Source organism: Melampsora larici-populina (assembly GCF_000204055.1).
Source record: "Melampsora larici-populina 98AG31 unplaced genomic scaffold MELLAscaffold_100, whole genome shotgun sequence".
Taxonomy (NCBI): domain Eukaryota; kingdom Fungi; phylum Basidiomycota; class Pucciniomycetes; order Pucciniales; family Melampsoraceae; genus Melampsora; species Melampsora laricis-populina.
In genome coordinates this window covers 47,614-72,742 of record NW_006768864.1, presented here as the reverse complement: position 1 = coordinate 72,742, position 25,129 = coordinate 47,614, and the positions used below count along the sequence as shown (strand labels likewise).

The 25,129-nt window shown below is 44.0% G+C and overlaps 5 protein-coding genes across 5 annotated transcripts; 3 read left to right on the top strand and 2 right to left on the bottom strand.

Moving 5' to 3' along the window:
- Window positions 1–1,480: 1,480 nt before the first annotated feature.
- Window positions 1,481–5,808, top strand: MELLADRAFT_84101 (uncharacterized protein; the record flags this gene model as incomplete). Its single annotated transcript, XM_007418669.1, has 6 exons — window positions 1,481–1,580; window positions 1,677–1,901; window positions 1,966–3,533; window positions 3,582–3,694; window positions 3,776–4,773; window positions 4,838–5,808. 6 exons carry the CDS (start codon window positions 1,481–1,483, stop codon window positions 5,806–5,808), a joined length of 3,975 nt encoding a protein of 1,324 aa, XP_007418731.1.
- A 7,725-nt stretch (window positions 5,809–13,533) lies between these two features.
- Window positions 13,534–14,243, bottom strand: MELLADRAFT_69636 (uncharacterized protein; the record flags this gene model as incomplete). The annotated part of the gene is made up of 2 exons (XM_007418662.1): window positions 13,534–13,673; window positions 13,766–14,243. The coding sequence occupies 2 exons, from the start codon at window positions 14,241–14,243 to the stop codon at window positions 13,534–13,536; spliced, it is 618 nt and encodes a 205-aa protein (XP_007418724.1).
- Window positions 14,244–14,555: 312 nt separating this feature from the next.
- Window positions 14,556–15,578, bottom strand: MELLADRAFT_113919 (uncharacterized protein; the record flags this gene model as incomplete). The annotated part of the gene is made up of 2 exons (XM_007418676.1): window positions 14,556–14,641; window positions 14,831–15,578. The coding sequence occupies 2 exons, from the start codon at window positions 15,576–15,578 to the stop codon at window positions 14,556–14,558; spliced, it is 834 nt and encodes a 277-aa protein (XP_007418738.1).
- Window positions 15,579–16,555: 977 nt separating this feature from the next.
- On the top strand, window positions 16,556–18,358 carry MELLADRAFT_84099 (uncharacterized protein; the record flags this gene model as incomplete). The annotated part of the gene is made up of 7 exons (XM_007418668.1): window positions 16,556–16,730; window positions 16,806–16,994; window positions 17,075–17,136; window positions 17,209–17,671; window positions 17,734–17,835; window positions 17,879–18,010; window positions 18,084–18,358. The coding sequence occupies 7 exons, from the start codon at window positions 16,556–16,558 to the stop codon at window positions 18,356–18,358; spliced, it is 1,398 nt and encodes a 465-aa protein (XP_007418730.1).
- Window positions 18,359–19,326: 968 nt separating this feature from the next.
- MELLADRAFT_84098 (uncharacterized protein) lies at window positions 19,327–20,486 on the top strand (the record flags this gene model as incomplete). Its single annotated transcript, XM_007418667.1, has 4 exons — window positions 19,327–19,483; window positions 19,553–19,882; window positions 19,947–20,063; window positions 20,128–20,486. 4 exons carry the CDS (start codon window positions 19,327–19,329, stop codon window positions 20,484–20,486), a joined length of 963 nt encoding a protein of 320 aa, XP_007418729.1.
- Window positions 20,487–25,129: the final 4,643 nt, after the last annotated feature.

The following is a 25,129-nucleotide window of genomic DNA, read 5'->3' as shown; positions in this document are numbered from 1 at the left end:
CAACATCACGCCTGATGTTGGCCTCGAAGCACCGCTGCATGACCCCATGCTCACGGTACCATGACATGTCGGTGTTGTATTACACACACCATTGTGAGAACCCCCGTGCACATGGGTTGTGCAGCAGGGTTTCGGGGCCAACATCAGGCCTGTTGTTGGCCTCGAAGGCCCCGCTGCAGGGCCCCGAGAGCACGGTGCCATAACATGTAAATGTCATATTACAGACATCCAAGTGTAGAGTGCCGGGCGCTCAGAGTCATGCAGCGGTCCTTCAAGGCCAACATCACGCCTGATGTTGGCCTCGAAGCCCCGCTGCAGGACCCCGAGCCCACAATACCACCCGTATGTCAATACACAGGCGACTTTGACCCGTGTCCCGGCCCGAGGCTCAGTCCGAGTCAGCCGGATACATTCCAGGCTATCCCTGGATACCTGAACCGTGTTTCACATTTCCAATTCATCCCTCGACCACATCTTTCGCCGATCCCACCTTCGTTCATCCACGGCATTCTCCTGAAAGGATCGACATCGGTCTCCTTTGACGTCGATCTCCTTCGACGTTGATCTCCTTCGATACCGATCTACTTCGATACCGATCCACTTCGATGTCAATCTCCTTCGACGCCGATCTCCTCTGTCAGTTTTTTAAATTTGGTTTTTATCTCGTTGTATTACAGGTTTGACTGACTGAAACTCCTTTCCAATAACTTGAAGTGAAAGAAAAATAATTTGTTGATAATCATTTGAGACCTTGAAAGAGAAAAAAAAATCATCTCCTGGCGTCGATATCAAAAATTTACACGAAGAATTACTCGAAGGATCATACATCAAGAACATCAGTATAATTCCGAATTATCACGTCAACAATTGAGTGAATTCAATGTACTACATCATCAAGAATCATTTCAACGAATCAAATTGAAAGGACATTTCGTTATTAATCATTTCAAAAATTCAAGAGAAATTCACATACCCTCTATTTCATTTATTTTCTGTTTCACTTGATGTCGATTTCACTTATTCCTTTATTACAAGAGTCACACTTTTCTTATCGAGTATACTTATTCACGGGATCATCGGTTAACTGAATTTAAATATCATCCGAAGTCATTCAAAAAGAAACGTCAAGTTTCAAAAAGAATCCTCAAATTAAATTCCAGGACGATAATTGAAAAGATACTCATTCAATTCAATCCAGCTTACTTGACAAATCATCCATATTTGAAGAACATGTGTTCATTAGATCAATATATACAGTTCTCGATAAATTGAATTCAATATACTCAACTATCAAGACTTGGAAAATTATAATACTCAACCATCAAGACTTGGAAAATTATATAGGAGTCCAATTGTACCTGTGTTCTATTTCACTTATTTCTATTTTGCTTGTTCTCTATTTCACTTATTTTCTTTATTATTGGAATCACATTATTATTAGTACTGATACTTTCAAAAACGAATTCACGGTTGAAACACCATGGGTGACTCCGACTTTGCCCGATCCAGCGCTGCAGACCCTGAATCGGAGCCTGACAACACAGCATCGTTCGCTGTTAACTCACTCCGCACCCCACAACGTAAGTGCAGACTTTCCAATTTTTTTTGTTCAGTCTTTTACAATTTGGCGTCTTTCCTAATTTGTTATTATTCTTTTCAACCCTCCCATTCGCCAGGGAACTCGTCGTTATGCGACCTACAAGCCCCAACACCTCTTCTTCACAACAGCCACTCGGAATTGCTGAATGGGCAGCGAACAACAATCGAGCTCGCCGATTTCAAAGCAAACCTTCTTCGACAACGGGAGTGGATCATGGCGGAGCTCAAGAACAAGGCACACCCCACTGATCTCTTTGAGACCTTCCAAAGTGCGGGTAACCAGGTCGAAGCAGACTTGATTTGTGAGTTTTCAAAGTTCTTATTCACATGACATCTTTATTAATACTCCCATATTCTGTCTTCTAGGTATTCGAAACGGAACGTATGTGAATGATCCCAAGTCACTCGTTCAGGTCAAGCTTCCCACTCAGGCACGGGGACCTTCACCTCAGTCTGGCCCCTCGGCCTCAACCCAGGGACCTTCACCCCAGTCTGGCCCCTCGACCTCGACCCACGCGCGATCGAAGACCAAACGGACACCTGGCCTCAACTCCAAAGGGAAAGCTCCAGACCACCAATTGGAGAGCCCCATGGAACACACACCTCGTGAAAATTCCAAACGTAGAGCTTCCGCGTCACCCGAATTGGACGATGACAATTCAGGCACTGCCTCGAGCCCCAAGAGGTCAAAGACCACGCAGGAAGACCCTCTGCCACCTTGTCACAATCCCTCACGCACCGCGAAGAATGTAGCAAACTCAAGGGTATTAGCTCAAGCAGCCCCCCCACCTTCTGTTCACGAAGACGACGAGGACCTTGTGTTCATTCCCACGAAGGCATCTGTCCCCGTCACCCCACCACCTCAGTACAGCTCAGCGCCTCATATCCCGCGAGCTCGTGCAGACCTGGCTACCTACGCAGTCTCCAATGCGATTATGGACTATTGTCAAAACCACTCCAGGCTTCCCCTTATGCGGCCGGACGACTCTGACCCCTTTTACCGCTTTTTCAACAAGCGGTTCTCTCATCCCCCGAACAATCAGCCTCTTGTCATGTCCATGTCTGAGAGCGTCAAAGCCGCTTGGGATGATGCGCTACCCGGTGCAACCTGGCCTGGGTATGTACAAGCAGGAATGGATGCCTACATTCTTTTTTTTAGGTGGTACACGGCCGTCAGATCGGATTCTCGTTGGCTCCCATCCGACTCGATGAACATGATTGACCGCCTTGAAGCCATCAGGGATGTATTGCAGAGCAACTCCATCCCATTGGGATCAGGCCCTTCTGTCCCTATCTCGAATCCGACCCCGAGTCCCTTTGTGACCTCGACTTCGACATCAACGTCCGTGCTTCCCGCCAATCCTTCCGTGCCTGCAACTTTGCCGTCAAATCCTTCCGAGCCTGCGACTTCGGCGTCAAATCCTTCCGAGCCTGCGACTTCGGCGTCAAATCCTTCCGAGCCTGCGACTTCGGCGTCAAATCCTTCCGAGCCTGCGACTTCGACGGCAAGTACTTCCGTGACACAGTCGGTTCCTCGCGGCCCCACCCCATTCCCGCTCACTTTGGAACTCGTCGTCTCAGCAATTGAAACCCTTGCTTTGCACGACTCAAGTATACCATCTGGTGAACCGGACAGCGTCTTTCATGGATTCTTCAGGCCCGCTTTTTCAGCTCCTGCGCCAGGTAATGTATGGCCACAATTGGAGGTGTATTTGGACGCGAGGATTGGCGTAGAGGTCCTTGTGCAGACACTACGACGCGGTCGCTATGGCGTCGATGGCCTTATTTGCCACTGGCTTGTACGCTCTCAAGCCTCCCCAGGATGGGACGCTCAATGTGACAAAGGTGTTGAATCCAAGTTACATGCAGTCTTGAAGGTTATGGATGGTGCTTGTCTACAAGAATCCCAACCTTTTATACGCGCACCTACGCCTGTTTTTCCATCTTGACCTCCAACTCCTAGGCCGGCCAGTCCCTCAGAGCCTATCCCTCCAGTCTCGTCTCGAGAACCAGATTCTCAGCCCGAGATTCCCCCAGCGCCTCTATCTCAAGCTGGTTCTCGATGTCCAACTCCTAGGCCTTCGGCTCTTCCAGCGTCTGCACCTCAAGTGCCCTCTCGAGCGCCCACTCCTCCGGCGGCTACACCTCAAGTTCCCTCTTGAGCTCCAACTCCTAGGCCTCTGACTCCTTCAGCAACTGCACCTCAAGTTCCCTCTCGAGTGCCAACTCCTCCAGTGTCCTCTCGAGTTCCAACCCCTCCAGCGCCTCTATCTGTAGCTGGTTCTCGATGTCCAACTCCTGGGCCTTTGACTCTTCCACCGGCTGCACCTCAGGTTCCCTCTCGAGATCCAACTCCTAGGCCTCTGACTCCTTCCGCGACTGCACCTCAAGTGTCCTCTCGAGTGCCAACTCCTCCAGCGGCTGCACCTCAAGTTTCCTCTCGAGCTCCAACTCCTAGGCCTGCCAGTCCGGACGCAACTTTACCTGTTGAAGGCCTGTCATCACCCAAGGATCAGCCATCCGCCACAACCTTGTCAAGCACTGCACTGACAAAAGTGGTCATTGATCCTTCTTTGGCCCCTATCAACCTCCCTCCTCAACTAGAAGCTTTAGGCCCGAGGGAAGATCTTGCTACCAACAGCCCACCTGTGCGCAAGAAGAAGCAACGCGCTCTACCTAAATCCCAGCCCTTTGTTGAAGATTCTCCACACGTGGCGTCTGCACACGAGTCTGGCACAACAGGACCTCCGGCCATCCCTCAATCCAATCCTCCTGATAGTTCTACGGATCTCCCCTCCTCCAATGGTGCTGTGACTTCAAACTTGAATAATACTTCGGCAAGCTCCTCAAAGCAACCACCGATTGCACCGATTCCACCTGGAGGTGTTCCTATTCCGGTCAACGCGGATGTCCGCCAAATCCCCACACCGTCTCCTCCCTCTGGCCTCTGGAAGTTGGCTGAGCCCTCTCTATTTGAAGTCACCTCGGCTTCAGTTCGCCGGAACCAAGTAGTCAGCGCGGACGTGCCGCAGATTTATGAATTGATACTGAACCTTCTCCTTCAACGCCGGGAAGGAGAGAGCTTCCCAGAGGGTGGGGCTTCCATGGAAGTGGGTGAGTCTTTTGGGCCTAAGCCCAGCCTTGCCGTGCGAGACTGGATTGCAAGGAAGCCCAGTAAGTGAATTTTGTCTGTTCACATCATTGTGCTTTACTGACGACTCCTCTTTCCTCTGTTCAGACATTTCACTCGTTCAAAGTGACGGTGAGGCACCATGGCACCGGCCGGATATCTTTGATCTTACGATAACCGGCAATTCCCTCCCCTCCACTCCTGATGATAAACGTCATACAACCTTCACACGCAATATCCTCGCCGTTTTCTACAACATCGGTTCAAAAAGGTTGGCTCAGGGTGTAAGAACCATTGTTGCTGCAGTAACTTATGCTTCAATGGATACTCCTGAGCTTACACTACCGCAGGACTTTTCTGAAGCCGACATTCCAAATCAAGCTGTTCGTTCAAGTCTTCTCGCGGCCCTCCACTTCCAAAAGCTACAGGAAGACCCCAAACGTATCCTGAACATCTCTGACTGTGTCATCACCATGTCACATATGGTGAACCGACTTTACTCTATCTTGGAGGCGATTTTAAGCGTGCGGGCTAAATTCTTCCACACGATGCAAGTTGTTTCAACAGCTCCTGCTGGCACCCATGATCATCTCGATGCCGAGTATGAGCGCCTGACTAAAAAACTTGGTGCTGGCACCATTCCAAACCCAGTCATCGGGGCGCTGACCGCTTTTATTGTTGGTGGGGTCAAGGGACTCATGACTTACCCCACTGACACCAACAGATATGGTGTGGTGAAGCTTACACACTTCATAGTCCTGGTTGACAAACTTCAAGGAGGAAAAAAGATTGAAGAGCCCATCTGGAAGTATACCCAGAAGTATATTTTAGATACTATTGAAGAAGCGCTTTTCCCTCAAGGTTTTGAAAAGGCTCGGAGGGATCTTGATTCTGGTATTTATGATGACTCATGGGACCATACTGACTTTTCCAAGATGAACCTAGGCAAGGCAATGGAGTTGGACTTTTTTGCCTTCTGCACCAACAGGTCTCTCTTTCCAGGTGGTGACTCTTATAAAGCTCCGCTGTTTGAACTACCTGATATACCAGCTGCCAAAGTTCCTGAAGTCACTGAATGATTGTGTAATTTTTTGATGTATCTTTCTTGGAATTTCAGGTCAACCAAATTGTATCTTTCTTGAATGACAGTCTCACTCTATGTATAACTCTTTGAATATTGGAGTTAAAGCTTGATACCTTTAAAATCTATGCCTAATGTACCTTGATTGAATTATGATGTCTCATGTAGTCAGGACTCTTGCCTCTGTTCAATGTGAGTGTAAATAAATCATTCATTCTGATGTCATAAGCTTTTTTCTGTGATACTACAAATCAGGCTATGAAATGTGACATAGCCTGGTTTGTAGTACTACAAAAGAAACCTTATGACATGATAGTCAATAATTTAGTGGCACTCACAGTACCAGAACAAAAACTACATGGCATTGTAAAGCATGATTTAGCATGTGCCATATATATTGCCCAGGTGAGAAAACTTTTTCAAAGCACACAGGCAAAACCTAGGATTGAATTGGGATACATGATTTCGAATGTAATATACATTACTTGTTATGTCTGAAAAAAAACTTATGCCATTGTAATGAATAGTTGGAATCAGAGTCCCAAAAGTTGAGCCCTGACGCATGGCAGGGGCGGTGGGTGATGATCAGCTCACAGGTGAGTTGTGTGTCAGTTGGTTTCCATGCTCATGCAAAAATTATTCATTTAGGGGACTCAAAGCAAGTATGTAGGCATACAGACATTTTGCTAGGGCTGTGACCCAACCCTGTGAGTTCAGGTCTGGCCCTGGGGCCAAATCAAGCCCTCAGTTACCCCAATGGCCTCTGAGAACTGCTCAGGGCCAACCAGGGCCGGTAGGAGAGTAGTGTGAAGGCATTTTTTGCTTTTTTTTTGGCAAAAAAAGGGTCGGCACCGCGGCCGGGTCGGGTGCCTGAGTTGCCTGAAGTGCCCAAGGGGCGGTATTCAGCTGTTATTAAGTCACACATGAACGCCCCGGGGTGTGTACCGTCAGCTTTGTGTAAGTCGTTGAGCAGAGTTGGCCGGGCCGGGCCGGGTCCGGATCACAGCCCTACTTTTTTTTGCCACATACTTTTGGTCGTGTCTAAGAAGAGCAAGGCCAGGTTACATCTCTTGGCCCCTTAAACCATGAGAATGTGGGCAAGGGTCAAGGCCACAACCCTAGCCCATGGCTGTGTTAACCTAACCCACATACATACATATCACTCCTCACAGCATGTAAGCTACACAATGTTAGTATTGTCATGACCTGCACTTGTGAAGTCCTCATGTTTTTCCCTACCCTGAAAACTTCATCCTGCCAGCCAAAGTCACAGTCAACAATCAAATATCCTCCCCATCCAAACCATCATCAATGGGCATCACTTTAGGACCACATGCCATTGCATTGGACCACAATCAGGTCCTTTGCAGTTGTCCAGAATTGGGATGCAGTCAAAGGACCATCCAATACAGTGGAAGTGTCCATCAAGGCAAAATATTCAGCCGCCAATCTTATCCAAGACATTTCCAACAGGCACCTATTGTGCCGCCTGAAGGCGGTGATGCAGCAACCAACCCAGCTCCTGCCGTTGTTCAACCCACACCCAGTACTTCATCAGACTTTCCCGCTCCTCATTTATCATTTGTGAGTACAATGAGTCTCCTACATTTTTTCTGGTCAACTGAACCTAGACTCGATAATAGGTTCCCAACTTGGCTTCAACTCATGCCTCTACAAGTACAGAAATACTACCGCCCATTGGTTCTGCAGTTCCTGCGGCCCGCCCCAACAAAAGAGCTAGAGAAGAATCAGACAATGATAGAGATAGCGACGACTCAGATTTGATCAACACAGAACCTCCAGAACCAAAAGTCTCACGAACACAGCTCACATATACACGTAGCACACCTTCACTCCCGAAAACCTTTTTACAGCATCCCATGTGTTTACGAGAAATGTTCAAGGTTGCAAAAGACCATCTCTTCAACCGGCTCAGTGTAGACGCCTGCCGACAAAGCCTTTGAACAGCTTGTGATAGTGTAGAAGAGCAGCTCAAATGGTTGGATCCCAACCTCAAGACCACACCTTGGACCCAGATTCCTCACACCATTCCAACACTTTTGAAGACATTCGACCTCAATACCACCATACAGAGCAAAATCTGTTGTCCATTCTGCTGTGCTCTACATCCTGTACTACCAATAGACCAAATCAATATGAATCAACTGTGCAATCATCCTCGATTCACCTCGAAGACATCTAAAGAAAAACGAAAATCTTGTGATCAACCACTTTATGAAACACCCTCTGGTAAACAAGTTCAAAAACCATCTAGACTATTTTTTTATCAGTCTGTACATTCATGGCTTGGCAAGATGCTCAAGTTTTCCGCTTTTGAAACTGCCTTGGATGCCTCTCTCAACCGCACAAGGCCCGCCAATCAACAAATGGATGACATATGGGATGGCAGCTTATGGACAACCTTCCAAAAGTCGGGCTCTGTATTCACTGCTCACTCGGGCAACCTTGTTTTTGGACTGTGGTGCGACTGGTTCAATCCAAACGGCAAAGAAGCTAGAGTCAAGACTTCTGTTGGTGTCATGCTTCTAACTTGTTTCAACTTGCTTCCTTCAATTTGTTACAAGAGGGAGAACATCTGCCTTTACGGAATCATGCCAGGTCCCTCAGAACCATCCACCACAGAAATGAATCACTTTCTCAGGCCTCTGGTTGAAGAGATGAAAGAGTTTTGGCAAGGCATCAACTTCAGTTCAACCTCAAAACATCCTGTAGTCGGCCGAACCATTCATGCAGCCATCTGGCCCATCCATGGGGATGTCCCAGCAATGAAAAAGGTCACCGCCTTCACCGCACACTCTTCCAGACACTTTTGTTCACTCTGTCAAATTACCGACAGAATATATCGCTCTCAGTTTCCAGCACTGAAATGTCCTCACCGAACCTCAACGGAAGTAAAACTTCAAGCACAAGCATGGGAACAAGCCCCCACTGCCTATGATCAAAATGAACTTGCCAGCAGCAATGGAGTACGATATACTGTCCTCCATGAGCTGCCTTATTGGAAGTCGGTTGAATTCTTCACTGTTGATATCATGCACAACGTCTTCCTTGGCCTCTTCAAAGACTTTTCCACAAATTATCTAAAAGTGCCAGCGGCAGGCAAGGCTCTTGAAGCTGAAAAGGACAAAATGGAATTCAAAAAAAGAATGTACAATGTTCAGCTACCTAAGCCACCAACAGCCAGTACTGCAACTCCTGATCCACCAGGACCATCAGTTCCAGCTCCTCTGCCCAAACCAGCATCACACCATTCCTACGGAACACGATCAGCAGCATCCAATCTCCATGACCAAGGGTCTTCCTCTGCAGGATCGGATGGTACAATCAAGGGAAAAGATAAAGCAAGGCGGAACCCATCACCATCACCACCTCCACCCCTACCGATACCTGTGATTGTTCCAGAAATCACATCTTATGAGCTGGATCTGCTCCAGCGATGCATCAAAAACGCCCAGGCTCCCTCATGGCTCACAAAACCCCAGGGTACCTTTGGGATGGCAAGTGCTGGGACTCCCAAAGCAGCAGAATGGCATTCTTTATACAAAGTCTACATTGTACTTGCTTGGGTCCCTCATTTTCTTAGTGGCGAAGCTGGCACCACTTCAGCTAGGATCCTTGCCAGCCTGCTCCAACTCATTCAAATTGGCAACATATGTACTTTGCGTAGTTTTCAACGAGACGACGGGGAAAAGATTGGTAACTTGGTTCATGGCTATCAAACCACCCTGGAGATGGCTGGCCACATATCAAGAAAAAACCCAACTTGCATTTTGCAGAACATATTGGGGAAATCTCTGCAAGGCTTGGGCCACCAGCTTATACTGCTAGCTGGTCAGGTGAGCGGATAATTGGGAGCCTGGTTCAGACAGCTAAGAACGGAAATATCCGTCAGTATTTTTTGTCCCTCTGTTGATCACTTAAAATCCGCTGATTCCAATCTTTGACACTTCAGAAGGACAGGGTGAGACATTACTTCACCAACACACAAGACGGGGATTCTTCAGAGCAACAATTAACAATAGTCACTCTGCCATGGAGGCGGATCCAATCCTCAGAGATTACCTTCAACGGAACCGCCAGTCAAGGTGGACTGTCAAGAAGCTCAGTCCTGCAGGCTTTCAGGCACTCCAGCGTTTCAATCATCTTGAGGGTAGTCACACCTTCAACTCAAAATTTGATGTTACTTCATCCATCAAGATCTTCAACAAGGCGCACAGTACTCACAAGACAACACCTGGGAATAGCTACATCACATATGCTCTCAACTCTCAAAGATGGACAGGATGTATCACGGATATAGTCCGGCTCAACAACCTGGCCGCACCACTGCTTGTTGTGCATTCACTAACACTACACCAGATTGTAAAAATACCGTGAGGTTTAGAAAAATATTTTGGTATAGAAAAGTATATAGGACTTTTCTATAGAATTCGACTGAACAATCTCATCTGTGCTTCCCTGTCAGTGTTTGGAGTTCTTGTTTAAATGTTATAAGATAGTGGACTCACCAAGAGTCCAGTGACCGTGGCTAGTTACAACAAATTGAATGCAATATTGATGTCTGGATAGGTGTCTCTGCAAGGAAGTTTGGCTAAGAAACATTGTAGGAGATACAAAGACCAGTAAATTGAGATTCTGGCAACTTTCTTGAGTGTACTACATAGGATTTTCCAGACAAAAGTTTCATTTTGACCTCTTGGTACCCTCATGTGCCTCAAAAACCACCCCAAAGCTCAAATGGAACACAAAATTAAAAACAAGAAAGTTGTAAAATTTTCGGAAAAAAATACACCTCATCTATCTAAGTTATATTGTAGCATGTACCTGCAGACAGATTGGGGTTCAAGTAAACTGCATCTTCATAGCAACAGCCGGAGCCAAATCCTTCAATACTCTTCAATTAGAAAGAAAAGACAAAATCTTCATTTGATAATTATGTAATTATACATTGTACATCTGATCAGCGTTTTTGAATAATCAGTCCAATTGTAGGTATCTTCACAAGCTTGCTCATCTCCCCTGATTTATACATGATCCAGGTGCATTGGGCTATCACCTCGCTGATCTTGATGATTTTGTTTTCAGTAGGGCTCCACGACCTCAAGGCACACATTACATCAGCTTTATCAGTTGACTCAAAAGGATTGAAGTGTTTTGATGGCAGAGGGGGGAAGCACTGTACATTAATCCACACATCGGTAGTCATCTGAGATGTTGCTGAAGCTCTAGAATGGGAAAAAATCGAGAAAATTCGACCAAAACAGTCAGAACCCTTGGCATCTTTGAAGTAAATGCAACAGTTGTGAGGATTTTGTGTAAAGGTGGAGATCAATCCATCAGTATGTTCAAAGCACTTATAGAACTGCCCACGAGATGGTACAGGAGAGTATCCTAAGGAATCTCTTTTACTAAGTGCAGCCCATTCATCTGGGCGAATCCAGACACATCTTTCTTGATGGTGTTCATTCAAGTAATGAACAAGTAAATCAAGGACTTCGTTTGTAAGGGGAGAGAGTTTGGAATTTGACTGTCGTCGTTCCCGCCGTGCCGGTGGCTTGTACAAGGCTTTAAGCCGTGAGGTATAGTTGTTTAAGGCATTGGGTAGCTTTTCATCTTCTATTAATGCTGATAGATTGGACGCGCGTGAGAATTTTTTGATGAATGTAATTTCAATCTCGCCTGAAGGGAGGGGATGGATTGATTAATTAGCAAATCCTAATTCCAAGAGGAGCTCATTTGATAGGATGCTCACTTACCAATATGATTATTATGTTCTGCTTTAAGTATCTTCCCCATCAATCGCTCAAACGGGAAGGACCACCATGCGCGTACTGGTCCAAATCTTTCGAGACAGTCAGCCAGATGGACAGCCATGTGATGGTTAGGTGCGAGTTTGCAGTGCTGAAACAGTAATACCGAGCTTTCGAGATAGTTTTTTATGTGATAGCGATAACGGCTGATGTTCAATTGGATCATAACGCGTTTGAGTGCTAAATTTACAAGCGAAACTAAATGGATGAAGTTGTTCAAAAGTGATTTCTTGATATGATCCTGGCCGGACCACATTGGTATCAAAACAAGTGGAAGCTGCAAAGTAATCAAGCTTCTCCACTCGTCTGCCTTCAGTTTCCCAAATGAGGCTTTTCCTAAAACCGGGATCGGACGTTTGATCCACGTAGGGGTGTAGATTTTTGGAAGTATGGAGTTTATGTGACGAAGTACTTCCGCATCGAAAATGATTTCTTCCAGTGGTGGAGCATGCCATTCTCCTTTCCACCCAGGATCATCGAAAGGGTTGAAATCTTGATCACTCGAAGACGTGTTGTTTGAAAATTCAGTATCGTTCAGGGTGTTATCATTTTCTTCTGGGTCCCTTTCAGGTTCGACTTCATCTAGTTTATGACAAGGTGATGGGTCGGAATGTTCAGCAACAAGCCTCAGAAGTTCAGTAGTGCTGATTGCCGGCAATTTTTCTTCGTCATTTTGAAGATCTTTCATTGACCAGAAACGTCTAACATGCCAAGAAGACAATCCAAGAAGTAAATTGTGCATAGAATCTACGACATGATAATCAATAATGTTCCAATAATCTAATTCGATCAGGACGGAGTAGCGTACACCGTGAGTCTTGAATATCTTCTTTCTTTCTTTGACAGTCTTGGCATCTCGAGCTTCACAAGCCCATTTTTGATGCTGACACCACGTACGAGGTGGCCATGTGCCTTCATCAAAGTTATTAATCTCTCTTTTAGTTAGTAAGCAAAAAGAGCAGAAGTACATGGCAGTAGCGCTTGGGAAACCAAGACATCGACGAAGAGAGGGTATATCTGCAACAAATACTAAGAGTGCTGCTCTTATAAGTCGGCCGGTCTTGTATTCGTGAGTCCGTGACAGGAGTAAGCCATGTGACCATAAAGATTGCAGTTCTGTTACTAGTGGTCTCAAAATCCAGTTCATTTGTTCGAGCGATGGTTCGCGAGGGCCAGGAGCAATCCCCACCACAAAAACATTCTCGGGCTGATGTCGGAGGTCAGGCGGAAGACTAAGACAAACCAGAATAACAAATGTAATGGAGGTATGATGCCCGCTCTGCTTGTTGCCGAACGGGTTGATTGCATCGACAAAAAGTCCAAAACTCAAATGGCTACTGTTAGCAGTGAATTGCTTTCCGTCCGGACCGCAGAACTCTTTCCAGACTCGAGACTGATATATATCATATATTTCGGCATGGGGATCATAAGGATTTGAAGACTCGGATGCTGAAAGTTCCAGTAAATTCTCAATCTGAGGGCGGGATAGTAATTGTGATATCCAATCCGAGAGACTCTGAAATGCATAACGTCGAAATGGCTTTTCTTGACCTCGCACATACTTGAATAGGGGTTCACCGCATATCTTCTCTGAAAAGTCCGGCTCAGAGTCTTCTGAAGTAGAAGCGTTGTTGACATCTGAATTAATAGAATCAGTAGGACCTCCGGGGATATTAGCAATTCGATGATGGCATCGAGACGGTGCAAGGGCTTCTGGGTACATTGCAAAGCACGCATTGCAGCAATTCATATATGATAGTACTGGATCTAGCTTTAACCATCTGAAGGTTGTGGCGGCTGAGCTTGGAATCTGCTTCAGAGTTTTGACTTCTTCAGGTAAAAGAGGATGGCTTGGAGTTTGAGTTTTGATTATTCCATAGCTCGTGGAAAGTTCAATAGTAATGGTTTATATCTAGAATCCAAGAGGTTATTGAATTGGAAGACCGGCCAAAGATGTCAAGGATTGCAGCGGTAAGAGCTACATGGAGAATCAGAGGGTTCATCGACTTCAACTCAAACGTATGGTAGTGATCTGCGAGAGAACATGAAGTGCGATACAATAATAAATATACTTGTTATTCATTTATGAATAACTCAAGAGAAACAAGCAAGATTGCAGCTTACCGCAATCAAAAACCTTGTGACCTGAAGATTTTGCCAAGACAGCCTGGGAGCAAGTTTTAGCTGGATTAGATTCGGATCGCTGAGGAGAATGGTTGGTAACATCATCTGTTGATGACTCAACCGGGAGGGCCAGCGTGGACACATCTTCGGTTGTTTGATTTTGATCATCCAACTGGTGACTATCAGGACTTGGTGAAGGGGCCGAGGCAATATGTAATAGTCTCAATGGCGAAAGAAGGTCCTCTTGTGCTGAATCAATCGATGCTTGACGTGAGTAAGAGGTGGTATTGTCAGGAGATTTGACATAATCGTTTCGGAAGTCGGCACGTTGGTGAGCATCCCGTGTCTCAGGTAGGACTTCAACACCTGGGTGGTAGACTCCGTTGGCGTCCGCGTATTCTTGATCGCCACATTCGTAAGATGTACATAGGCAGACTACTCGATGCGATTGGTTGGTTGGCGTTTGACGCTGAGGCATTTATTGGCAAGATTGAAAGTAAGAATGAAGAAAATCGATTTCACAGCTGATCTTACAGTATGAGGAAAGTCTTATAAGTATTGTTAAGTTGCTCAAATACTTGAGAGGGAAGTAGAAACACAAGATACGGAAAGAATACACTGTGAGAGCACGTTTATTGAGTCGGAAAAGGTCAATGACAATCCGGACGGCATCTGGCAATTCGCCGATGACTGAAGAGGAATGTTACTTGAAACGAATCTTTTAAAGAAAACGGAGATAGAGAGATACAAGTGGGTTTAGTCCAAGATGTAAGTGAAACATTGAATTAAATTAAAACCCCTGACAAACTCCCAAGCCACTCAATTGGAAGACCGAGGTAGCGTGGCAGATCACATTGACATAACTTGTTTTTTGTTCTGAAATAAAAATCACAAAGATGAATAGTCTTAATCAGTTCTTCTTGAAAATACTATGCATACAAATATAAAATCGATCTACCATACATACTTCTCCATGAAGATGTCACTTTTTTTCGAAATCAACAGCCGAGAGCTCCAAGATGGTGTAATGAAATCCAGGTATGAGGGGAGTACTCGGTTCCTCACCATGGACAAACTTGATATAGATATCAACAAGGCACGGCTTGTTCATGGCCAAAGATCGTACAAATACATTTGGTGCCAAGTAGCGCAACGCTAGGAGGATGTCTTCGATAGTTTCTCCTTTGAGGCGATTGACAGGGACAGTTCGAGGTCTTTTGACAAATCGATCATTGGGCTTAAGGGGAAGTTGAGGGTCAACGTAATACTTATATGCAATCAAGGTATCATTGATTGTTGCAGAGGTTGGTAAGTTGAATTGAGGGGCCTTGATAGAGATTGGTTTTGAGAGCATTCCTCGAGTGGTCTTGCGGTCAAGAGGGTCAAAATCGGGCTCAGTAGAATCTGTCTCCATAGCGACAGGAGGAGGCGCCACGATATACGGTAGAAGTAGAGGTCGCACTTCATCCAAGAAAGCTTGTTTGAGTACATCCTTGGCTTGACCGGGGCGACTTTTGGTTCCCGGATTAAAAAGGTAGATAATGTTGTAATAATCTAATTTTGTTGGCTTTTTACTGACAGATTCAAAGTCGTGTGCAAGAAAGAGGCGCTGGGCTGTTGTAAAAGTTTGCACCTTGCTTGCTACAGCGTACTCGGCTGCTGATTGTCGCTTGAAACGAAGTGTCGATGTGAGCGGAGAAGTTGCCTGACCAAGCTGAGGGTTGGGAGCTCCAGATCCTTCGCCCGCTGGCGGACTGAGAGGGGAGCCATTGTGAGGACCGGGGGTGCGTTTCCTTTCTGCTTTGGGTGGCATGATAGGACTCTACGAGTATAGAGAAAGAAATGAATCATGTAAGTGTCAGGGGTAGCTGAAAAAACCTCCAATAGTTTATTGTTATGCATACCTGATGAAACAAACGATGATAGGAGGACTCTGTGATTATAAAGGCCCCGATGAATATTTGAAATGAAAAGGGTGATTCAAACAAAAAGAAAAAGTTGACTATGGTGTGGAAAAGCTTGATGATAGAAAAGCATGAAGTATGATTGGAATCGGAGGACAAAAGACTCCTTTGAAAAAGATATACCACAACTGCTATAAATCTCTTTCGCTGAATACGTGACAAGCGTGATTCTTTGTCTATCAGTCAGATGAGAAAGGAGAGAGGCCTATAACTACGAGATGCATAATTCAATCTGTTTGTTGGTATGTCGCCATATTTGTCTGCTTTGTTTGCCTGACGTAACATGATATTCATGTTCCACAAGTGATCAACATCACTTGCTTGCCCTTGATTAAAACAAAGAACCTTGGAGCCGAGTCAGATATTGAACAACCGTATCATGGATATTCGTGAGTATGGATGGAGGTAATGTGGTTGCTACAAACGTCATGATTAATTACGTTTGTCTTGTAATTACCAAAAAGGGTATGTTCAGAATTCAAGAGATACAAAAGAAACACTGACCCGATCTTCCAAGACCAAGCAGTTGAACAAAGGTTCCACATCTGTGGCGTGGGGTCCTCAGAGGTTCAAAAAAACTCATGAACAAACCATCGGGATTGCGCGTGTGAACAACAGAGGGTGAGTCACTTTCATCTCGACTTACGAGAGAATCACCCTTCATTCCAGAACTTGATACATATACAGGTTCCCAGTTTCACCTCATTTCTCTCATAGTAGATCTCCAAGGGACTTTTGATTGTTTCTAGATAACAATCCGTATCTTGATTTTCTTTTCATCCTCTTCACTCAACTCTTGTTTCCAACAACAACATTGACATACACCATGTCAGAGTCCACTAGTCGAGGTCCTTCACATACCCTTCTTGACCCCAGCAACCCTTCTATTAGCAAACAAACCATGCTTGACTGGTTACGTATCCATCACCCAATGACACCCATCAAATCAAATGCTAACAAGGGAGAGGTTGCTAAGATAGTTCGAGAGCAACAACCTGAATGTAAATTTCAACTTATTCCGCTTCCACCTTACATTTTGTGAATCTGACTTTGCACAATCATTGTTTTATTTCCAGATTTCGAAGATCCAACCTCAGATGCACCAGCTGTGATACCTGGCCCTCTTGATCACTATCCTGCTATTGAAGACCTTTCTGTTAGCTCATCTGTCACGGTCGAGTCTTTTAAGAAAAGTGAGCAATTGGGTAAACGTTCGGCGTCACAAGAATTGGAGCGATCTTATCCACATAAGCGAGTTGGACTTGGTAAATCATATGACTGTTTGGGTTATTCAATAGTTTATATATATGTACTGATTTTTATCTTTGTTCTCCAATTAAAATAGAGGTGGAAGTAGACCCCATCGCGCCGGTACGTGGTGGATCTAAGAACTCCAAGAACAGAAAAGTGAGTTTTCAGATCTATATTTGTCATTCAGCTTTGAACGCCATGTGATTGAACCAGATATTCTGTGACCAGAGTTTAAGTCGGCCAAAGGCATCAAATACTGGCTCTAGTAAACCGCGCAAGGCATCTAGTAAACCTTCCCAACCGCCTACCCCCAGCTGGGTTCATACTATGTCTGTTGCTTCACCAAACGTTATGTCCTCAATCTCCAGCGCAATTTGCAACAATGACGAAAAGAACGACCTCGAGGCGCTCAAAGGTATCGCATTTGCACCCCTTATCAATTCAAAGAGTTCTTCACAAGACCCGACTTCACCAAATTCGATTTCACCAAGCATTGCTTCAGTCCATCAAGAACAAAAAAAATTGGCAAACCTATCTATCAATACTGACACTACCAGAGCTTGTTTGATTTTGGGTCAATCAGAATCCCCACAAAAACCTGTCATGGACAAGAAAAAATGTATCGATGCCTCCGATGATGTAGACCTCATCCAGTTTTCCGACACAGAGTTACTTGATACAGGCAACCCAGGTATGTACAATCATTTCATTCTTGTTTTTTAAGATGCTGATTGTTTCACATAACATTCTCAGTTATTGGTCGAGATATCCCAGCTATCAACATTCAGGATTCTCCCTCGACCAAGAAAACTGGTGTTGATATCTTCCAAGAGGAGCAACAACAGGAAGAAAAAGGTAATTATTGGCAAATTATTGATCCGTCTCTCTTAGTTATCAGTCCTGATCAAACTTCCGAGTTTAGTTCGAACCTTGGAGGAACGATTAGCTCGTGTTGAAAGTGCACTCGAGGTCATGGAGAAAAAGAGCAATACAAATATGTTCCAAAATCTCCAAAAAGAACAAGCAAAAGGTATGATATATCCATATCAATTTGATTACTTTCCAAATCGACTCTTTTAGGCTTACTCGCATTGTTTTTTCAGCTGGCGAAATTGCGCTTCTTTCATCTAAATTAGAACAAGCCATGAAGGAGATTACAATACTTAAGTCTAAAGTCCGGGATATAGATGTTGATGTTATTGATCAACAAGCCGACTTAGATGGAGCTCACACAAAAATTAATGCGCACGCAAGGGTTCTCAGACAATTATTAGGACCTGGAAATGATGATCTGGAGCCTCACTACTCTTATGATTCTAGTGATGAACAAGATCCCCCTAATGTCTTTTCATGTAACAATGACAGCTTATCTGATTGACATAATCACTATATAATTAGTTCCATCTTGTTATCTCCACAATCAGAAGTTCAACATTTTACTGTCACAATCACAATCAGACTAAAAAATCATGATTTAAACCTCTCGAGAGCTACACAGTCTTGCTTGTATAATTATCCCGTATTTCATTCTCACACCTGGTTTTTTGTTTCTCAACCTCACATGTAGATAGACCAATATCTTATCAATTCCTGAAATTTCGAGTCTTTTGTGCCATCCTAACATCATTTCGAGCCATCATGATGAACTCTTCATATGAAAGTCATCGAGCTTGCCAAATCTCAACCAATGGTTCACCTTCCGGCAAACTCTGTTTACAAGACATAATTTGATTCTGCCTTCCTTGACTCGTGGCTGACCTGATCACTCCACTTGGAAAAGTGCAAGTACACCCCCTTTCAAATAGAATGTAACTTTGAAAGGATGGCATTATTTGCGGAAAGGTAATTAATTAAATTAGTAGACTAATTAGTTGTACAACTGGTAACCATGTTACCTGACATTACCATTAATGTGAGTCATTTGAATCATGACCAATATTCAGGTTGTTGATCAACAAATGACACTTATACTTGCTACGTAACGGTGGTGTTGCTGCCCAAACGGTGACAAATTGACAACATACAAACACCAGATATAGTGCACCACATTCAAATTTAAGTAACTCACGCCAGCTCGCCTTTCAGAGGTCACTGTGGTGAGATCAAAGGCTCAAGATATTGTTCGTATCATCGATACAATCAAAGGTCATGGAATTGAATAACAGCATCAAAAACTACCTGATACACTCCTTAAAATCCTACGTTGTGATGAGATCTACGTCTTGATTTGCTCTCAAAGCACACCACTTTCTGTCTACCTCAGAATTATCTCATATGTTTTATTTCGAAAAGATCATTTATAAATCTCCTTAATTCCCAATCTTTCATTCATATTCAGCTTAAGAAATGCCATCACAACCTCCCCCCACTTCTGTTAGCAGCCGGGCTCTCCGGATTCAACGTCGCGATGGCCTAAGATTCCTTGCGGAGCAAAATCCAGGAGATTCCCAAAATAAGCCAGTCAAGCGGAAGAATGAAACGGATTCCGATTCCAATGAAACTGGTAACTTACAATTGACTTTTTCTACTTTGATCAACCATTGTTGACCTTTTCATACATATGATTATACAGCTTCTAAGAAGCGTGCAGTGAAGCAGATTGGCGCTAGAGGCAAAACAACCCGTGAAAGGCTTCTTGACATTCTTGACGAGAAGCATGTCAAGAAGAGGAAGCCCCGAACTTCGAGACCATCGATCCAGTCCACGAGCAAAGCCGCCATCCAAGAGACACCTTCGAATCAACATGAAGTCGCACATCCAATCATCCAACCATCATCAAACATCAACTACGAGCAGTTCAGTGACGTTCAGCTGAATGACATGCTCAAGATTGTCGGACTCGATACAAGTGGCTTTGACAGGAAGGCACTTCTACAAAACTGCAACGCGTACACCGAACTAAGTAATGAAAATTTCAACTCCAAGTTTAGCGTCTTGGTTTCACTGACAAATCATCCATCATGCAGTTGATCTCCCTTCAGACTCACAGAAGCAATTTGGTCAACATCCAATACATTCGGAATTGGTAGGTTATCAGTTCAACACTCCGATTGACCTCTGCACCCCTCATGTTAGCCAAGCGGGTAAGTCCCAACCCTCAATCTCAGTCTGTGTGCCAGATTATCAACTTATGCTTTTTTTCTTGAGCCGTAGCTCATTCTACCTCAATAGAAACACCAACCACTATCACACCCGAAGCTGGCTCTTCGACGACATTCCTACCAAGCCTGGAGCACAAACGGCTTTTGTATCCTCGACCGCACCCCACTATACTTCAATCTACATCTAGCTCAGCTCCGAAAAAGGGTAAGGGAAAAGCAAAAGCTACAATCGAAACTTCATCAACATCTGATTGGCATCCCGAAGATGATGAGATGGATGAGTCGCACACCGACCTCAATATTGGCGAGATAGATTCCAGCCTTCCTTCTCCTTCTGCAACCACTGCGGAACAAGGCTTTTCATCTGCTCAACAACCCGCACCAGAGACCCATCATGAAAAGTAAAGTTTTTCAGAATTGACTCTTGGAAGACAATGAACGTTTCAAGATAACTAACATTAAACAACTGTATTCTGCTGAACCACACAGGTTCAACGCTAGTCCATTTAACTCTTACAAAAAACCACAGGATGTAGACACTATTTACATCCTTCTAATGCAAACTAACACAAAGGTTGAGTCGCTTGAAAAGGAGGTCAGAGATTTGACCAAAATTGTACACAAGTTGGCCGGAACAACTGGTAACCAGGGCACTCCTCCGTCCAAAAGATGTGGAGGCCGAACAGCAGTAAGTCAATGCTTAACATATTATATAACAACAATCATATTTGGAAAGTTCTGAAGATTCAATATGAATTCGATAGGATCGCATACGGTTTCATGTTGACACTCTTATTGGGCTCAAGGATGGATGCGAACTTCCGGCACCACCAAAAGACAAAACGGACTTGCCACCCGATCCTTCCACCTCGAATACTCGGAAGGAACCGATTGATCCTTGTTTTCCATTTGAAAACGGACCTGGACACAAGGACGCAACCCCTCAACAACTTCAGATTATGCGGCGAATGTTAGACGCTGCGGATATCTCAAGTTTTCGTCCCGATTTTTCAAAGTCAGTATCATCAAAAGAAAACAAATGGATCTGGAATGTTTGCTTGGAGATATTTTACAAGCTGGTTGAATGTGGCGAGTATAATGGGGTTGCCGTTGGTGGAAAGAATGACACCCTTATCAAGAAGTGTTTAGACACATATGCTCAATCACTCTCTAAGCGGTACAGTCATATTCTTCCATCATTGATTTTTGATTGTAAAAACTGCAAATTGTTCCATCATCAAACTAACTTTGATCTATCCATGTCAGATACCGCCTACAATCATGGGATCAAGAACGATTGCAAAAGTCACAAAGCAGAATACGACAAGGTTCCAGACTTTATCATGTGAGTCTCTTTTTGATGTGACATTTTATCACCCATATATCCTCAAACGGCACAGAAAATGACAAACTGTGGTTCTGTATGGCTCAAACCTTAGCTGAAAAAATTGAGAGAGAAAGCCGTCTTCTCTAAACCAGAGCAATTGTTGAAGCTTTCAACAATTTTGGAAACGGCGTGCAGAGATGACGAGACTGACCTAGAAGGAAGAACTGAAGAAAATACCCACAAAGGTCTACCTTGTGTTGTTCGAATCATGGAATGGCGTAGCGAAAAATTGAGGTACACATGTATCCTCTTGGATGCATACATGGAGCGCAGGAAGGCTAGTATCCCCGGGTCTACTGGAAAGCAGACTGGCCGCCCACCACGACCTCGCATTCGTCAGTCCAACGCGCCTCGCAGCAATATATCAGCCCCACCAGGGCTGCCTGTTGACTGCTACTGCCCGGTGTGGCTACAAAATACACAAAACAAAGAACCTGCGCTATACAATCAACTAGATATTGATCCGATACCCGTTTTGGATAAACTTATCACGGTTTTGGAAGGGCTTTAGTGGGGGGTTATTTTCTTTTCATTCTGATTTTATTCTCTTATCTTCATGGCGAGCTCAAGGACCTTGTTTCTGTCCATTTATTTTGTTCTTTTGATGTTTTACACTCTTGCGTCTTTCATTTTGATGTGCTGGCCACTCAAAAGGACGAGTCTTTTCCGGGTTTCCATATCATCCATTCTAATCTATCCGCTGGTAGAGTATGTGTATTTTATCTATCTACACCGTTTTAATTTGTACCGGTCGTCAATGTTCAATTCAAGTGTTGTCTTTATCTATCATTGTTATGTGCTGGTCACCCCGTGGATGATGCATCTGTCTTTCACAATCTACAGAGCAGAACATCAGGATTGATGAAATTTCTTTGCAATCATCTTGGAATATCACAAGCAGATGATTGATCCAATAACTCTGCTTATCTAGTTGAGGAACATCTTGAGGAGAAGATCTTGAAAAAGGTCCAAAATTTCCAGAACCTTCACTGAGACATGGAGATAGTCAAGAGCTTGAACAATTGTTCAATGTAAAGTGAGTAACAATCCCTGACAATAATTCCAGTACATGCATTGGACATTTGCATCAGTAACAAACAAACAAAAGTCTTATTCTCCACCTTATGGTATTTTCTAATCCGAGAAGTTTAGAAAATTCAACTCACTTATCTATGCCAAAATATTTTTCTAAACCTCACGGTATTTTTACAATCCGGTGTAGTGTAAAGTCCATGAGTCATCAAGACCAGCACAAGAATCCGTACTCTTCCTTACCAGACTTACTGAATGCCACTGTTGTTTATGATTCATATGAGGAATATCATGTCATCAAAGTTGAGGACATCGTTGGACAGCTAGTTGTCATGAAGAACCCCAGCGGTACTTTTGATATTGACAAGGAAACACTTTCAATTGTTGGCTTAGCAAATATTGTGAGTGATCAAAGAGACTCCATTTTAACCTGTATACTAATTCCATTTATTTCCAATCTTAGGAATTTGTGCAAGACAGCCACAAAGAAGATGCAATGGATATGGAGTAAGATTAATGTGTTGTTGAAGTTGTAATATATTCTAGACATGACAGCTTTTATGTATTCATTGTGATTAAATGTAAGCTATTGTATTGGTTGATCCTGTAGTTAGAATTTTGACATGACAAAGTAAAGACCCTTCGTGACAGATTGAGAGTGGTGAAAAAAACCCAAACTGGGCCCATAACTGGTTTCTTAATGTCAGATGAATGCATGTTACTTGTGCTGGATCTTATGTCCAGCTGAAGCTATGTTGAAGCGTTATTGAAAACATATTGAAGCTTGATTGAAATCTTTCTGGAGCTTTCATGAATCTTTCATGAAGTAAGTGGTAGGCTCTGGCCTGCCAGAGCCCAGTAGATGGGGGCTGTGAATGGAGCTAGTAAGTGTTGATTTATTTCTCGACGATTCAGTCTATTATTGTACTCTTATCTAGGCCATCTGTACACTTCAACAGAGAGATACATTTACTGCCAAACGGGAACAAGGCCGATTCATGTTTGGACCCGGGGCCTGGCACTCTCACGCACATATACAATCTTGTCAAATAAAAAACAGTCCTCGCTTGAATCCTGACTGGGGCATGTCAGATGGAGAGGGAGTAGAGCGCATATGGTCGGAACTGTGTGATTTAGTTGTGGTGTTACGATATCAACAAAGGACCATCACCTGTGGGCATTACACCTTCAAGCAGTCTTTTATAATGAAAAAGGGAGACTGAATGGCGGTTTGTAGTTTCTTTGTAAGTGGATACCTACCACTAGCGCTGAAATCATTATGTTGTTTAGTCGATTCGATGATCAGGCAAATGAGGGATATGAAGGAACTACTCTTGGAAAGTCGAAGCAAGCTCAATTGGCTGCTTCAAGATCCTGACTACACTATCAACTACATAAAGGACCAATGGAACCGACAACGTGAATGTCAGCTTAAAGCAATCTGCACCAAAAGCATTAAAGCTTTGACAGATAAGCTAGCTCACCTCGTAGACCTTGAGGAAAACTTACATGAATCACAGTAAGCAGTAAGATTTATTAATTCATTTTTCACTGGATGAATCTTTCTGACCACAACACCAACAATAGATTAGAATTGAGGAACCTTTGACAAAAGTGCCGTCACAATCGAAATCAAGCAGATGAGCGGCGCATCTTGCGTCTGCCTGACACTTTGACTCTGTGATTGACAAGCTTGGGGCCAAAGAGTTCAGGGATATCCCTGGATCAACAAGTAAGCCACAAAAACATAAACATTATCATTTTTGGATCATTCTCTAACTTATCTTCGAATGATTCAGACGAAGAAGGAGGGGCGATGATTCAATTACGAGTTTCGAAGGGGAGGCTTTATGAGGCAAAGGTTGGTGTTTTGGAGGCAGCAAAGCAAGCGAATGAGAGGGCAGGTATGTATCATATTTAAAAATTGTAATTGGAAGATAATGATCCATTTCAAGCAACCACATTCAGGAACTCGACATCTACAAAGGCATCTAAAGCTACTACAATCAAAGGAATTGGAGCTGAGAAAAAAATATGTAACATTTGAGCGCCAGGCTTCATCGTACAACAATTCTTTTCCCGATCAAACTCCTATTGAATGCCCCGATTTTGATCAGGTGAAATCCACACCCATCAAGGATCAATTCTGGGATTTTGGTCGAATGACTCATCCAGAAGAGGCTTGGGCCACCGATGAAAGACTACAAGATGGAATCAAGTGGTATTTGGAAGTGACTCATTCCGAAGACGAGCTACGTAGGATTGGCCGCGAGTGTAGACAGTCAATCCGATGGGCAGTTGAGACATATATAAAGTTAATGGATCTCAAGGAGATCATCTTCAGCAGAAGTACGTAGATTGATGGAGCCTCTTTTCCTTCTATAGCCCAAACTTACATTTAATTCACTCTCACGTCTCTTAGATGACTCGCTGGACAATGAACACAACAAGTGGATGATGGAACTTGTAACACCAGATCAACCTCATTGCAAGCGTGTGTTGATAGACAGCAGGGAGGTGCTCATCCCATTGTTCTCGAATGAAATTCGAACACATTCACGTCTGTGGTTGACATGGAATCATGGAATTCCAAGTGTAATGTCCGGTACATTGGATTGTACAAGCCTTC